At 43.5% G+C, this 14,889-nt stretch overlaps 1 protein-coding gene across 50 annotated transcripts in view; it reads left to right on the top strand.

Moving 5' to 3' along the window:
- Positions 1-14,889, top strand: part of CLIP1 (CAP-Gly domain containing linker protein 1) — a 148,311-nt gene that overhangs the window by 116,483 nt on the left and 16,939 nt on the right. For all 50 annotated transcript variants that reach the window (XM_074008174.1, XM_074008170.1, XM_074008166.1 and 47 more), the window contains one exon: positions 14,007-14,059. In XM_074008174.1, the coding sequence (XP_073864275.1) occupies positions 14,007-14,059 (53 nt within the window). The remainder of the gene's footprint in view (positions 1-14,006; positions 14,060-14,889) is intronic.

Genomic DNA, 14,889 nt, shown 5'->3' with positions numbered 1-14,889 from the left:
GGCCTCCCAAAGTGCTGGGATTACAGGCTTGAGCCACCACGCCTGGCCGCTTTTGCATCTTTGGTGATGCGTGTCCTCATTGTTAAAGGCCCATCTTGAAGGTCATCGCTTCTGATCTTAAGCAGAGCAAGCTGCTGCCCCTCTGTGGTTAGGTGTGGGCTCTGCAGTGCCCTGACCCTTAGAACCCAGCATTGTGGTCAGCATCGTGTGCTTCTGCTTCTCCTTCTCCCACAGACTGTGAGAAAGTAGGAATCGTATAGTACGACCTGTAGGTTTGAATGAATGCATGGGTGTTTGGTGAGTAACTTGTTTTTAGCTAGGGCCCAGTTTCTGTTTTACAGAAGACAGCCTTTGTGACTGCTCTTTCCACTTTTTTAGATGATTCCCTTTACCTCCAGTTTCATAGCTGTATTAGTCAGGGTTCTCCAGAGGGACAGAACTAATAGGATAGATATATATAAAGGGGAGTTGATTAAGGACTATTAACTCACACAATCATAAGGTCCCACAAGAGGCCATCTGCAAGCTGAGGACCAAGGAAGCCCAAAGCTGAAGAACTTGAAGTCCAATGTTCTAGGGTAGGAAGCTCCAGCATGGGAGAAAAATGTAGGCTGGGAGGCTAAGTCAGTCTAGTCTGTTCACGTTCTTCTGCCTGCTTTTTTTTTTTTTTTTTTTTTTTTTAAGATGGAGTCTCACTCTGTAGTCCAAGCTGGAGAGCAGTGGCTCAATCTTGGCTCACTGCAACCTCCGCCCCCTGGGCTCAAGCGATTCTCATGCCTTAGCCTCCCTAGTAGCTGGGACTACAGGCGCATGCCACCAGGCCTGGTTAATTTTTTGTATTTTAGTAGAGACTGGGTTTCATCATGTTGCCCAGGGTGATCTCGAACTCCTGAGCTCAGGCAATCCGCCCGCCTCAGCCTCCCAAAGTGCTGGGATTACAGGCATGAGCCACTGCTCCCAGCCATCTGACTGCTTTTTATTCTGGTCAAGCTGGCAGCTGATTAGATTGTACCCACCTAGATTAAGGGTGGGCCTGCCTTTCTCAGCCCACTGACTCAAACGTTAAATCTCCTTTGGCAACACCCTCACAGACATGCCCAGGATCAATACTTTTTATCCTCAATCCAATCGAGTTGACACTCAGTATTAACCATTGCAATAGCTTTTGTTGCAGAGTTGTGGTCGCCAAAAGCCTGATCACCAACTTAGTGGGGCATTTGCTCTCTGCGTGGCTGATAGAAGCATACAGTGTAAATGCAGGCAGGGTCTTGTGGTTTAAGATTAATGGAAACCATACAGAGCATTCGTTTCTTTTTTTAAGAGACAGAGTCTTATTTTGTCACCTGGGCTGGAGAGCAGTGGTGCTATCGTAGCTCACTGCAGCCTCAATCTCCTGGGCTCGAGGGATCCTTCAGCCTCAGACTCCCCAGTAGCTGGGACCACAGGTATAGTCTAGCCTCTATTTTCTTTTCATAGGGAATTCTAAAAATAATGTTAGTTCTTCTATAGAAATAGTCACCTTAGGTAGTCACTTTTGATATGTCTGATTTATCATTTCCAAACCTCACATGTGTTCCACCTTGTAAAGATAGCAAATACAGTGAGCTGTCACTATGGGAACAGAGCTGATTCTCCCCCTGGCTATTTGTAGAATGAGGTTACAGTTTGCTTATGGAAACCGGACAGGGATTAAATGACTCAATACCTGTTTTTCATGAACAGTTTTTCCTGACAGAGGTTACAGCAGATGTGTTATACAAAAAAATTGAGGTTAGCATCTAAATTGATCATGAAGTCACCTGCCATTTAATAAATGAGCCTCAATTCCCAGACATGAATGCTTAGAAAGGGAAAGCTATTTTTAGCTTATTGTGTATTAGTTTGGAAAAATGGTGGTTATGAGCCATCATAATTTTAATCTGGGCTCAGGGACTTCTGGGCAACTAGGGCTGATTGAAGCTGGATCACAGACTCTCTCTCCCTTCAGTACCCAATGCTATGAACACAGTTTTTCTGTATTAAAATGTGTGTCCAAAAGAAGCCAACAGAGCCAGTCAACTTGATGCTGTAAACTTTTAAATTGGCACTCAAGTCTGGGTGCGGAGGCTCACGCCTGTAATTCGAGCCCTTTCGGAGGCTGAGGCAGGCAGATCACCTGAGGTCAGGAGTTTGAGACCAGCTGGGAAACATGGTGAAGCCCCGTCTCTAATAAAACAACACAAAAATGAGCCGGGCATGGTGGCGGACGCCTGTAGTTCTGGCTACTCGGGAGACTGAGGCAGGAGAATCACTTGAACCCAGGAGGCAGAGGTTGCAGTGAGCCGAGATCGCGCCACTGGACTCCAACCTGGGCGACAGAGTGAGACTCTGTCTCAAAAAATAAAAAGTAAATTGACAACCAAGAAAGGAAACAAAATTGTGGTTTGACTCTGACACTTTGTCCCCAGTGTTAAGTGGAAAGGATGGTGAACAGCAAAATCCTAAAAATTTTTACTCGAATTCTCCCCATCCCTGTGCCCAGTCTAGTTTGGAAAAAATTAAGAGGTGAGTAGACAGCCTGGGAAAAGTAAAAGAAAAGTTTCTGAGGCTCGATGCCCCTTTGCACCACCGCAGGATTTTACCAACAGTGGGAAAAACTGCCCATGGTCATTTTCTGTAGCTAGTCCAGCCAACAAACTGCGGCTGACAGGCACAAGGCACTGTGGGTATTTTTCCCAAGTGATGATAAGTCCGCAGTAGGCAGTCTGGGGTGGGTACCCCCTCAGGAACGTCTGCACGGAGCTGGCTCTTCCTCCTGCTTGCTGCTCTGCTAGGTGTGTAGTTCTTGTCCGTCTGATCCCCGGTTGGCTATTGTACCTGAAGCATCACAGAGCTTTCTGGAAGGAAGCAGGGGGAGGACAAGGCAGGGAAGCACAAGGGGCTTCTCACATGGCTCTGTCTTCTAATTTGGGGAAGAAAGTTCACATTTCTGTGATTGTATCACATAACCACCTCCAATCACAGGAGAGGCTGGATTCCAGTCTCTAGGAAGGGAAGGTAGCAGAAGCAGTAGGAGCACTGTGGAAACAGCCCACTGGGGATACGTGTCCCAAGGCTGAGGATGTTCTCCTGTGGGAATGGAATTACCTGTGTTCAGGTAGAGTGAGTGATGTGCACAGAACACTGAAGAAAAAATCTCAGGAAAGAGATCGCCAGCAGAGTCTGTTGTAGCCTCAACTATCCCAACCTTGACTCTATCCAGAAGCCTCTGGCTACAGAAATGTGTCAGTTGTAGTGCTTACCTTTTAGCGGTAGAGGGGTTAAAGATAAAGGCCTCAGATAAGGTAGGAAGGGTGTTGGGGGAAACTCTCAGTATATGTGAGCAAAGGCAAGGTCTAGGTAGAGCCATCCAGAATAAGATGAAGAAGTGTATACATTCTGCACCCTGAGAGGGAAAGGGAAAGAAGGGAACATCAAGAGCCAGAGAGACACAGGAATTCAGGCCAAGAGAAGCTGTTACCCAGGGAAAATAGTGCTTTGTGTTATGTAAAACTCAAGTTATTTGAATAAAACAACTGTTCAAAGAGAAGATGATAAAATGACACAAGTTTAACAGGGAGATTGAGAATTAAGGAAACAAATTGAAGACCAAACCACACCAGATCAAGACTACTAAATAAATCATAAACAGCAGCCTTATAAATGTTTCTTAAAATATAAAGGAAAGGGCTGGGTGCAGTGGCTCACACCTGTAATCCCAGCAGTTTGGGAGGCCAAGGCAGGAGACTGTTTGAGCCCAGGAGTTCAAGACAAGCCTGGGCAACATAGCAAGACTCTGTCTCAAAAATGTATCTATATTTAGGCCGGGCATAGTGGCTCAAGCCTGTAATTCAAGCACTTTGTGAGGCCAAGGTGGGCGGATCACTTGAGGTCAGGAGTTTGAAACCAGCCTGGCTAACATGGTGAAACCCTGTCTCTAAAAAATAAAAAAGTTAGCCAGGTGTGGTGGCGGGTGCCTGTAATCCCAGCTACTTGGATACTGACACAGGAGAATAGCTTGAACCCGGGAGGCGGAGGTTGCAGTGAGCCGAGACCACACCACTGTGCTCCAGCATGGGGGGGACAGAGCAAGACTCCGTCTCAAAAAATATGTATGTGTGTGTGTGTGTGTGTGTTTAAAGTATTAGGAGATATGATAAGGAAATTTCCCCAAGTAAAAGAAGAACTGAATCCACAAACAGAAAAGAGAGTGGGTTGTATGGAAACCCAGTAAGGAGACCCACTGGGAAAAATTGATCCACAATAATAGATACCCCTCAAAAATACCCTGGTGATTATTGAAATTCAACAATATAAAAATAATTCTAGCCTGGGTGGGGTGGCTCACGCCTATAATCCCAGCACTTTGGGAGACCGAGGCAGGCAGATCACCTGAGATCAGGAGTTCAAGACCAGCCTCACCAACATGAAGAAACCCCATCTCTACTAAAAATAAAAAAAAGAAAGAAAAATAGCCAAGCGTGGTGGTACATGCCTGTAATCCCAGCTACTTGGGAGGCTGAGGCAGGAGAATTGCCTGAACCCAGGAGGTGGAGGTTGTGGTGAGCTGAGATCACGCTATTACACTTCAGCCTGGGCAACAAGAGCAAAACTGTCTCAGAAAAAAAAAAAAAAAAAAAAAAAATTCTAAGTGCCCAGGCAGAAAAATCAAATTTTTTATAAAAACTTGAAAAACCAACCCAACTGCAGATACATTCAGTGCAAGAAAACTGCGGCACTGCATCCAGAGTTCTGAGGGACAGGAAGTATGGCCAAGAGCATCATCTCCAGACAATGACTCTTCAGGTGAGACAGCAGGCACATGTTTTCAGACATGAAAGGACTTAAAATCTGTGGTGTTTGTGAGTCCTTCTGAAAAGGAGCCACTTGATGATAAATTTGAGCCAAGCAAGACATGAATCAAAGTAAAGGCCTTAGCGAAAGAGAAGCGGACACAAGGACTGCTTGTGAGCATTAAATCCAAGTAAACAGAGAGCTAAGCACACAACTGTGGGGTTTATGGGCACACCCTAATGTTGTGGGGTTCTTTGTTATTTTGAGACAGAGTCTTATTCTGTCACCCAGGCTGGAGTGCAGTGCTGCAATCTCGGCTCACTGCAACCTCCGCCTCCTGGGTTCAAGCGATTCTCCTGCCTCTGCCTCCAGAGTACTTGGAAATGCAGGTGCGCGCCACCACACCCAGCTAATTTTTGTATTTTTAGTAGAGATGGGGTTTCGCCGTATTGGCCAGGCTGGTCTCAAAACTCCTGACCTCAAGTGATCCACTCGCCTCGGCCCCCAAAGCACTGGGATTATAGGCATGAGCCACCACGCCCAACCCAGACTAATATTTTTAATATTTTATTTGGAGATTATTTCAAACTTTGTGAAAAGTTATAAGAATAGAACAAATGATGCTCATATATTCTATTATTTTTACATAAACATAGTGCAGTCATCAAATTCAGGAAGTTTAACCTCGATACAACACTATTACCTAATGTATAGACCCTGTTCCTGTTCAGGCAGTTGTCCCAGTAATGTCCTTTACAGCATTTTAAAATTCAGGATCCAGTCCAAGATCATGCATTCTTTTCACTGAGTTGTCGCGTCTCTTTAGTCATCTTTAATCTGGAACGATTCCTCTGTTTTTGTCTTCCATGACATTGACATTTTTTATGAGAACAGGCCAGTTAAGCTGCATAAAGTCTCTCATTTTGAGTTTGTCTGATGCTTCTTCCTGATGATATTCAGGTTATGCATTTTTAGTGGAAAGACTATATAAGTGATACTGTGTCCTGCCAGGAGGCATGTGATGTTTCTTTGTCCCATTATTGGTGATGTTAATTTTGATCACTTGGTGAATGCAAGTTCAAAACATTTGCAAAGTAAGAAAAAGGAAAAACAGTAGAAAAAAATAGAGAATGTGACTAACAAAATTCGAGGGGTACAACTGAAAGAAGTGTACAAATTTCCTCATCTTTTATATCACAGAAATGTTCAATATGGCTTAAAATTAAAATTAAGGTCAGGCAGCTACTTGGGAGGCTGAGACAGGAAAATGACTTGAACCTGGGAGGCGGAGGTTGCAGTGAACTGAGATTGCGCCACTGCGCTCCAGCCTGGGTGACAGAGTAAGACCCTGACTCAAAAAGAGAATTAATTTATACCTAAGAAAATTACATCAACCTCTTACATTTTAAGAACATGTTTTACTTAAATTTTATAAAATGAATGTATAGTATGAACCTATTGGGATGTCTTAGAATCATGTATATCTTGTGATAAATAACATAACATTGTTTTGCTCTCAACCAAATTATTTTACTTCCATTTATTCTCTCTCCTGTTAAAGTAAAACTGAATTTGCTTTTTCCCCCTCTCTGTCCTTCTCATTGTGTATATACATGGAGATGTCTGGCATGTCATTCAGCTAGTGTTATGTTTTTTCTTTTACTTTCTTTCATTTTCGACGGTGTCTTGCTCTGCTGTCCAGGCTGGAGTACAGTGACATAATCACAGCTCACTGCAGTCTCGAGTGCCCTGGCTCAAGCCATCCTTCCGCCTCAGCCTCCCAGGTAGTTGGGAACACAGGCACATACCACCATGCCTGGCTAATTTTTAAGGTTTGGTTGTTTGATTTTGGTAGAGACAAGGTCTTGCTGTGATGCCCAGGCTGATCTCAAACTCTTGGAGTCAAATGATCCTCTGGCCTTGGACTCCCAAAGTGCTGGGATTATAGGCATGAGCTATCACACCCAGCCTAGTTGTAGTTATTTCTAAGTGGAAGAATTGGGGAAATATATTTCCTTCTTCTTTCTTTCTTTCTTTTTTCTTTTTTTTTTTTTTTTTGAGACTGAGTCTTGCACTGTCTCCTGGGCTGGAGTACAATGGTGTGATCCCAACTCACTGCAACCTCCACCTCCCGGGTTCAAGCGAGTCTCCTGCCTCAGCCTCCTGAGTAGCTGGGATTACAGGCACCCGCCACCACGCCCAGCTAATTTTTTGTATTTTTAGTAGAGACGGGGTTTCACTGTGTTGGCCAGACTGGTCTTGAACTCCTGACCTCGTGATCCACCCACCTCGGCCTCCCAAAGTGCTGGGATTACAGGCGTGAGCCACCACACCCAGCTGTCTTTTTTTAAATATTGCTGAATTTATTCTTTTAAAAAAACAGCATGTATCATTTTAACAATAATTATTATTTTAAAAAATAATAATTATATCCGCAACTTAGGGAGTCACTAAAGCCAAATGTCTGATTTGTTTCGGTTCTGTGGGAATCATCCTTTCACCCAATCACATGCATTCAAGCATTGTTACGTTTAGGAAATGGTCCAAGCGTTATGTTCAGTTACTGAAAGTCTTTTTACAGCCTGTGTATTCTCTTTCGTATCTTTTAAGTTTCTTGCTTGAGACATTCCTCTAGACTTGGGAGTCCTCTTAACCTCTCTGACTTTTGAGGGGTTTTGTAGAAAGCCATTGCCTGGCACTGAGAAGTTATCCATTCTGGAAATGACTGCCAGAGTCTAGGCCAGAGGGTGTAGATCTTTTCCACTCTGCCTCTGCATGGTTAAGGGTGTTTGCATCTGAACAGAAGATGCACTTCAGCTGCACTAAACATACTAGCAGTATTAAGGGAAGAGTAGCTGTTGTCTTTTCAGCACCCAGGAGTAAAAATAAAGATTAAGGTGACATGTGCACTCTCTGTGAAGAACTACTTGTATGTATTGGCTTCAGGCAGTCACGATATTCCCGCCCTGTAGCCACACCATCGATATCATTCTTCTTTTTTTTTTTTTTGAGATGGACTCTCACCCTGTTGCCAGGCTGGAGTGCAGTGACGCAATCATGGCTCATTGCAACTTCCGCCTCCCGGGTTCAAGCGATTCTCCTGCCTCAGCCTCCCTAGTAGCTGGGACTACTGGCATGCGTCACCACACAGCTAATTTTGTATTTAGTATAAAAAGTAGAGACAGGATTTTGCCATGTTGACCAGGCTGGTCTTGAACTCCTGACTTCAAGTGATCCACCTGGCTCATCCAAAGTGCTGGGATTACAGGCGTGCGCCACCGCTCAGCCCCAATGTCATTCTTTGATAAGGACAATGATACCTGTGTGAATGTATTTGAACATGTAAAAAAAATTTTTTTTTTTTTTTTTTGAGACAGAGGCTTGCTCTGTCACCCAGGCTGGAGTGCAATGGCGTAATCTCAGTTTACTGCAACCTCTGCCTCCTGGGTTCAAGCAATTCTTCTGCCTCAGGCTCCCTAGTAGCTGGTACTACAGGCAACTGCCACCACGCCCAGCTAATTTTTTTTTATTTTTAGTGGAGATGGAGTTTGGCCACGTTGGCCAGGCTGGTTTTGAACTCGACCTCAGGTGATCCACCCGCCTCGGCCTCCCAAAATGCTGCGATTACAGGCGTGAGCCACCATGCCCAGCCTGAAGATGTAAATATTCTTACATAATTCATGTACATATTCATGTAAACTTAAACCAGTCCTGAGGCATGTGGTCTTTCCTGCATAATATAGAACTTTAGTTGGTAGCATAATGCGCACTGCTGTGGGTTGAGTTCCCTGGGAAACAGGCCGAGGGAGAGTTGAGTGTGATGATACTGAAGTATGCTCTCGGGGCAGCTCCTATGGAGAGGAGGAGAAAGAGACACGATTAGGCAGTGGGAGAAGCTGAGCCATGATGCAGGCCCAGCAACAGCCTTGACCAATGCCATGGGGAGCTCTGGAGCTGGAGTGGCCATGCAGATTTGTCCCAAACTGGACTGAGATGGCCAGTCTCTCTGTAATCCCACATGGATCAGTCACTGGTTGTGGTCCTTCCTGGGAAGGCGACATGACCTTGCCGGAAGTGGCTCCATAGTTGTGGTGATCCCTGATGGGGCCACCAGCTAAGCTGTCCCAGAAGCTGAGCAAAAGGCGAATCTACGCAGCCGATCGCTGTGTCCGCCCCACTCCTTTCTTCCCTGAAAGGGCTTTGCCATACAAAAATGACTGCGTCTTCCTCTTCCGTTTTCCCCGTTACCTTCTCCACTTCCAGGAGCAGAAGTCTGTGTGTGGGAGGCGAGACTAGAATTTCTCACACACAGGGAATGGGTTTTGTGCTGTCAAGGTAGAGCTGCTATTTTGGGCCTCAGAACACTTGCTTGGTTCGAGAAGAGACTAAAATAGCCCAAATGTGAACACCTCACTTGAGCAGAAAGTTCTTCATTCGGTGAGAATCCTGGCTTCTGAGTGCCACTACTAACTATACCCATTGAGAGCACCAGCTTACTGACTATGACACATTCGTTCATGCAGTACATAGTTACTGAGTGCCTACTGTGTGCCCGTCAGTGTTCCAAATATAGAGGAGATCACAGTACACAAAACAGAAAGGCGCTTCTCTCTCTGGAGATTTGTATTCAAGTGGTTTTACTGAGCCGACAAAGCAGAAGTTGTATATGTTATGACTATGGACTTCTACATGTCCTTCATTTCACCCGAGCTACTATTTTTCTTAGCGTAGCTGACAGACATAAAACAAAGTACCCACCATGTTTATTTACAAAAGAGGGTTATGCATAGATGAGCTCTTGGAGATTTTCCGGTCCAGTGTTCCCCAAACTATGATTATTTGGGCATCACTTTCACTGTAACGTCGTTCTCTGAAATATTCTTCTTCAACTCTCCCTTTTTTCCCCTTTACATATCCATGTTCCTTTTTAACCTTTTATTATGAAAAGTTTCAAGCATATACGGAAGCCGAGTGAGCAGTACAATGAATCTCTGTGTATAAAATTCCGTTAGCAGTTAACTCTTGGCCACTCGTCTCTGCTATACTCCCATTCATCCTCTCTACCTTGTATGCCCTGCGTTTGTTTGTTTGTTTTTTTGGGTTTTTTTTTTTTAGTTAATCTCGCTTTGTCACCCAGGCTAGTGTGCAGTGGCATGATCACAGCTTACTGAAGCCTCCAGCTATAAGGCTAAAGCAATCCTGCCTCAGCTTCCTGAGTAGCTGGGACTACAGGCATGAGCCACCACACCCAGCTCTACCCTGAGCGTTGTGAAGCAAATCCTAAATCCTAGATACCCTGTCATTTCATCTATAAAGTTTTTATTTCCAAAGAAATAAGAATTATTTATTTTAAATTTTAATGTTATTTTTAAATTAGAAATATAATACATTTGTAACATGAAACAATACAAATATGTGTAATTTAAAAGTTATTACTCTTCATTGCCATTTCATTGAAGCTACATTATAAATGGTATATTTTTCCTTGGTGTTCCTCATGTGGATACCAGCATATGCAAATGCATATGTGCATACATTGTTTTTGTTTTCTACAAAAGCCGTATTGCACAAATTACTCCAACTTGCTTTCTTTTTCTCAGAGTCATCTTTATTGAGGTCTAATTTACATCAAATAAAATTTACCCTTTATAAGTGTATAGTTTGGTGAGTTTTGACAAATATATACAGTCATAAAACTGACCCCACAGTCAAGATTTCCTTCACACCAAAAGGTTCTCTTATCCTCCTTTATAGTCAGTTCATTCTCACTCCCTGAAAACGCTTATCTCTTTTCTGGTCCAATAGTTTTGCCTTTTTTAGTAGGTCACATAAATGGAGTCAAAACAGTATGTAACCTTATTCAAAAACACAGTAAACATAAATGGATTGAACACTCTGAATAAATGGCAGAGACTAGCAGAATGGACTTTTTAAAAAACATGATCTAGGGGCCGGGCGTGGTGGCTCAAGCCTGTAATCCCAGCACTTTGGGAGGCCGAGGCGGGTGGATCACGAGGTCAGGAGATCGAGACCATCCCTGGCTAACATGGTGAAACCCCATCTCTACTAAAAATACAAAAAACTACCAAAAATTAACAGTGTGTACCTCCTGATATCATCTACTGAGAAGGACACAGGATTACTTCTGTGGTATTTCTGCCAAAAAGTGCATGATTTGACTCTAATCACATGGAAACATCAGACGAATCCAAACTGATACTCTACAAAATAACTGGCTTCTACTCTTCAAAACGGTCAAGGCCACAAAATACAAGGCAAGAATGAGGAACTGGCTGGGTGCGGTGGCTCACACCTGTAATCCCAGCAGTTTGGGAGGCCATGGCAGGTGGATCACCTGAGGTCAGGAGTTCGACACCAGGCTGTCCAACATGGTGAAACCCCATCTCTACTAAAAATACAAAAGTTAGCTGGGTGTGGTGGCACACGCCTGTAATCCTTGCTCTTCGGGAGGCTGAGACAGGAGAATCGCTTGAACCTGGGAGGCAGAGGTTGCAGTGAGCCAAGATCGCGCCACTGTACTCCAGCCTAGGTGACAGAGTGAGACTCCATCTCAGAAAAAAAGAAAAGAAGGGCCTGGTGCGGGAGCTGACACCTGTAATCCCAACACTTTGGAAGGCTGAGGCGGGTGGATCACCTGAGATCAGGAGTTTGAGACCAGCCTGGTCAACATAGTGAAACCCTGTGTCTACTAAAAATATGAAAAACTAGCCAGGCATGGTGGTGCCTGTAATCCCAGCTGCTTAGGAGACTGAGGCAGGAGAATCACATGAATCCAGGAGGCGGAGGTTGCAGTGAGGTGAGATCGTGCCATTGCACTACAGCCTGGGCAACAAGAGTAAAACGCTGTCTTTAAAAAAAAAAGAAAAAAAGAAAACTGCTAGATGCAGCTTGTTATCTCCTAGATTGGGTAATAATCCTGGACCAGAAGAAGAAAAACATTGTTTTCTATAAAGATCAGTATAATAAATAGCAACCATCTCTTCCTTGGAAATTCAGGCACATGGACCCTCTGAGAAAGAGGGAGAATCTTTGTGTATTGTGTGTTTGTAGGGTTGAATGATTTTTCAAATGTTCATTAATGATTTTTATTTTCTTTTTTGTGAATTATCTGCCATGCTCTTTGTCCATTTGTATATTCATTGTAAAAATTTTCCAGTTTTAAGTATTCATTTTTTTTAACTTTTAAGTTTTAAAACTAAAACGATTCCTTCTTTAAAGAATAAATATAAACTGTACAAAGGGCATAAAGACCAAAATGAAAACCCTTCTCATCTCCATATCCCACTCTCCAGATGTTCTCTTTCTCATTTCATTTTTTAAAAGTTTGCCTCCCACTCTTTTTTTCTTCCTTTCATTCTAAAAATTTCTAAATATTTCTGTGAATTAGTCATGCAGAAAAAACATATATCTTAATGGGCTAGGACATCAAAGAGTCTATAAAACTATGTTAACCTCTATAGATTTCATGGTAAAGGGATATTTATGTTCAGAACATGTGTTATGTATATTTAAGAATTTTAAAAGTAAGACCTTATAGCAAAGCATGAACATAACTAATAATGACTATAACTATGTAGAGTGAGCTGGTAACTTAAATGCTAGGCTGTTGGAAACTATTACATAATCTTTGCTCTTATATTTTTATTTAAGAAAAACATATAAGAGCTTTTTTACCCTTATTTAAAAAATTAACAGTGTGCAGCCTGGCCAACATGGCAAAACCCTGTCTACTAAAAATACAAACATTAGCTGGGCATGGTGGTAGGCACTTGTAATCCCAGCTACTTGGGAGACTGAAGCAGGAGAATCACTTGAACCTGGGAAGCGGAGGTTGCAGTGAGCCAAGATTGTACCACCGCACTCCAGCCTCAGCAACAGAGCAAGACTCTGTATCAAAACAAAAACAAAAAAAACAGTGTGAGTTGAAACTGGTGGTATTTGGCCAAACTGGGTAGTGCAAGTTGGAGGCAGAGATGATTCTTCCTTCACAAGATTAACTACCTGAATCTTTTGTTTTTTATCCTTCATGGGATAATAAAGAACCACTGGAAATTCTTTTGTAACCTCTTTGTTTTATACGTGAGAAACAAATACTTGAATAATGCTTGAATATAGTAACCATTCAGTGAATGTGTGTTGAATTGATGGATGAGTAAATTGAGGCCCATAGAGAGTAGGTAGCCTGCTCCTAACCTCTGCCATTTAGTGACACTTGACCTTTGCGGTTTAAGTAGAGGAACTAGAATGTTAGCAGTGGAGCTTTACTCACTCATTTAACAATCTTTTTTTTTTGAGACGGAGTCTCGCTCTGTCGCCCAGGCTGGAGTGTAGTGGCTCGATCTCAGCTCACTACAAGCTCCGCCTCCCGGGTTCACGCCATTCTCCTGCCTCAGCCTCCCTAGTAGCTGGGATCATAGGCATACACCACCACACCCGGCTAATTTTTATATTTTTAGTAGAGATGGGCTTTCACCATGTTGGTCAGGCTGGGCTCGACCTCCTGACCTCAGGTGATCCGCCCACTTTGGCCCCGCCAAAGTGCTGAGATTACAGGTGTGAGTCACTGCGCCTGGCCAATTAACATTTTTGAATGCTGGCCGGGAGCTGTGGCTTGTGCCTGTAATCCCAGCACTTTGGGAGGCCGGCAGGCGGATCACGAGGTCAGGAGATCGAGACCATCCTGGCTAACGCAGTGAAACCCCATCTCTACTAAAAATACAAAACATTGGCTGGGCATGGTGGCGGGCGCCTGTGGTCCCAGCCACTCAGGAGGCTGAGGCAGGAGAATGGCGTGAACCCGGGAAGTGGAACTTGCAATGAGCAGAGATTGTGCCACTGCACTTCAGCCTGGGCGACAGTGTGGGACTCCGTATCAAAAAAAAAAAAAAAAAATTTTGAATACTTAAGATGTGGTGCTTTGTTGTGTTCAAGGTGTTATTATTTAATATTTTTAACTCTCAGATCCCTGAGGAGGGGGAGTTACTGAGGTCATAAGTGATTTATATATTAATAACAATATCCTGCGATAGAGTGACCACTTGCTACTCTTCATTGCTGGTGAGGAAAGCCAGTGGCTTTAGGTATCCTGGAACCTGGGGGATGACATGTGGGATGAAAAATATGCCTCTCTGTGGCCTGGTTATGAACGAAAGTTTTTTATGTTTTTTTCCTAGCTGGAAGAAGAAAGATCTGTGCTCAATAATCAGTTGTTAGAAATGAAAAAAAGGTAAGCTTTCTGTTTACTGTTGTATGTGTGTGTGTTTAATAAGATGTCAGAACATGGTATGTGTAGTAACTTATAGCAGAAAACAAGTGACCTTCTTATATTCGGAAAATGGCATTGTGATAGTTTGGTACTTGTAATTGACAAAATATGAAAATCCATTTGCAGGGCTAGGCACAGTGGCTCACACCTGTAATCCCAGAACTTTGGGAGGCCAAGGCTGGCGGATCACGAGGAGTTCGACACCAGCCTGACCAACATAGTGAAACCCCATCTCTACTAAAAATACAAAAAATTAGCCGGGCATAGTGGCGGGCGCCTATAATCTCAACTACTTGCGAGGCTGAGGCAGGAGAATCGCTTGAGCCTGGGAGGCGGAGGTTGCAGTGAGCCAACATAGCGCCACTGCACTCCAGCCTGGCGACAGTGCGAGACTCCGTCTCAAAAAAAAAAGAAAATTCATTTGCAGAAGTTTCACAGTAGTTTTATTTGTAAGCCATGTTCAGTTGCTTTCACTCAGAAGTGATCTAAAATCAGATTGTCTCATGTTACACCACTGTTATCTCCTAGTTTCAGTAACTAAAAATACTAGAGTCTTACATATAGTTATTGATCTGGATGTAAATACTGATTTCAATTATATAAAAATTTTAATGTTCACTAATAATGGGTAATGTCATTTTAAATGTTTCTGTTGCCGGGCGCGGTGGCTCAAGCCTGTAATCCCAGCACTTTGGGAGGCCGAGACGGGCGGATCACGAGGTCAGGAGGTCGAGAACATCCTGGCTAACACGGTGAAACCCCGTCTCTACTAAAAATAAATACAAAAAACT

This window comes from Macaca fascicularis, chromosome 11 (genome assembly GCF_037993035.2).
Source record: "Macaca fascicularis isolate 582-1 chromosome 11, T2T-MFA8v1.1".
Lineage (NCBI taxonomy): Eukaryota > Metazoa > Chordata > Mammalia > Primates > Cercopithecidae > Macaca > Macaca fascicularis.
This window is presented reverse-complemented; position numbering and strand designations above follow the sequence as displayed.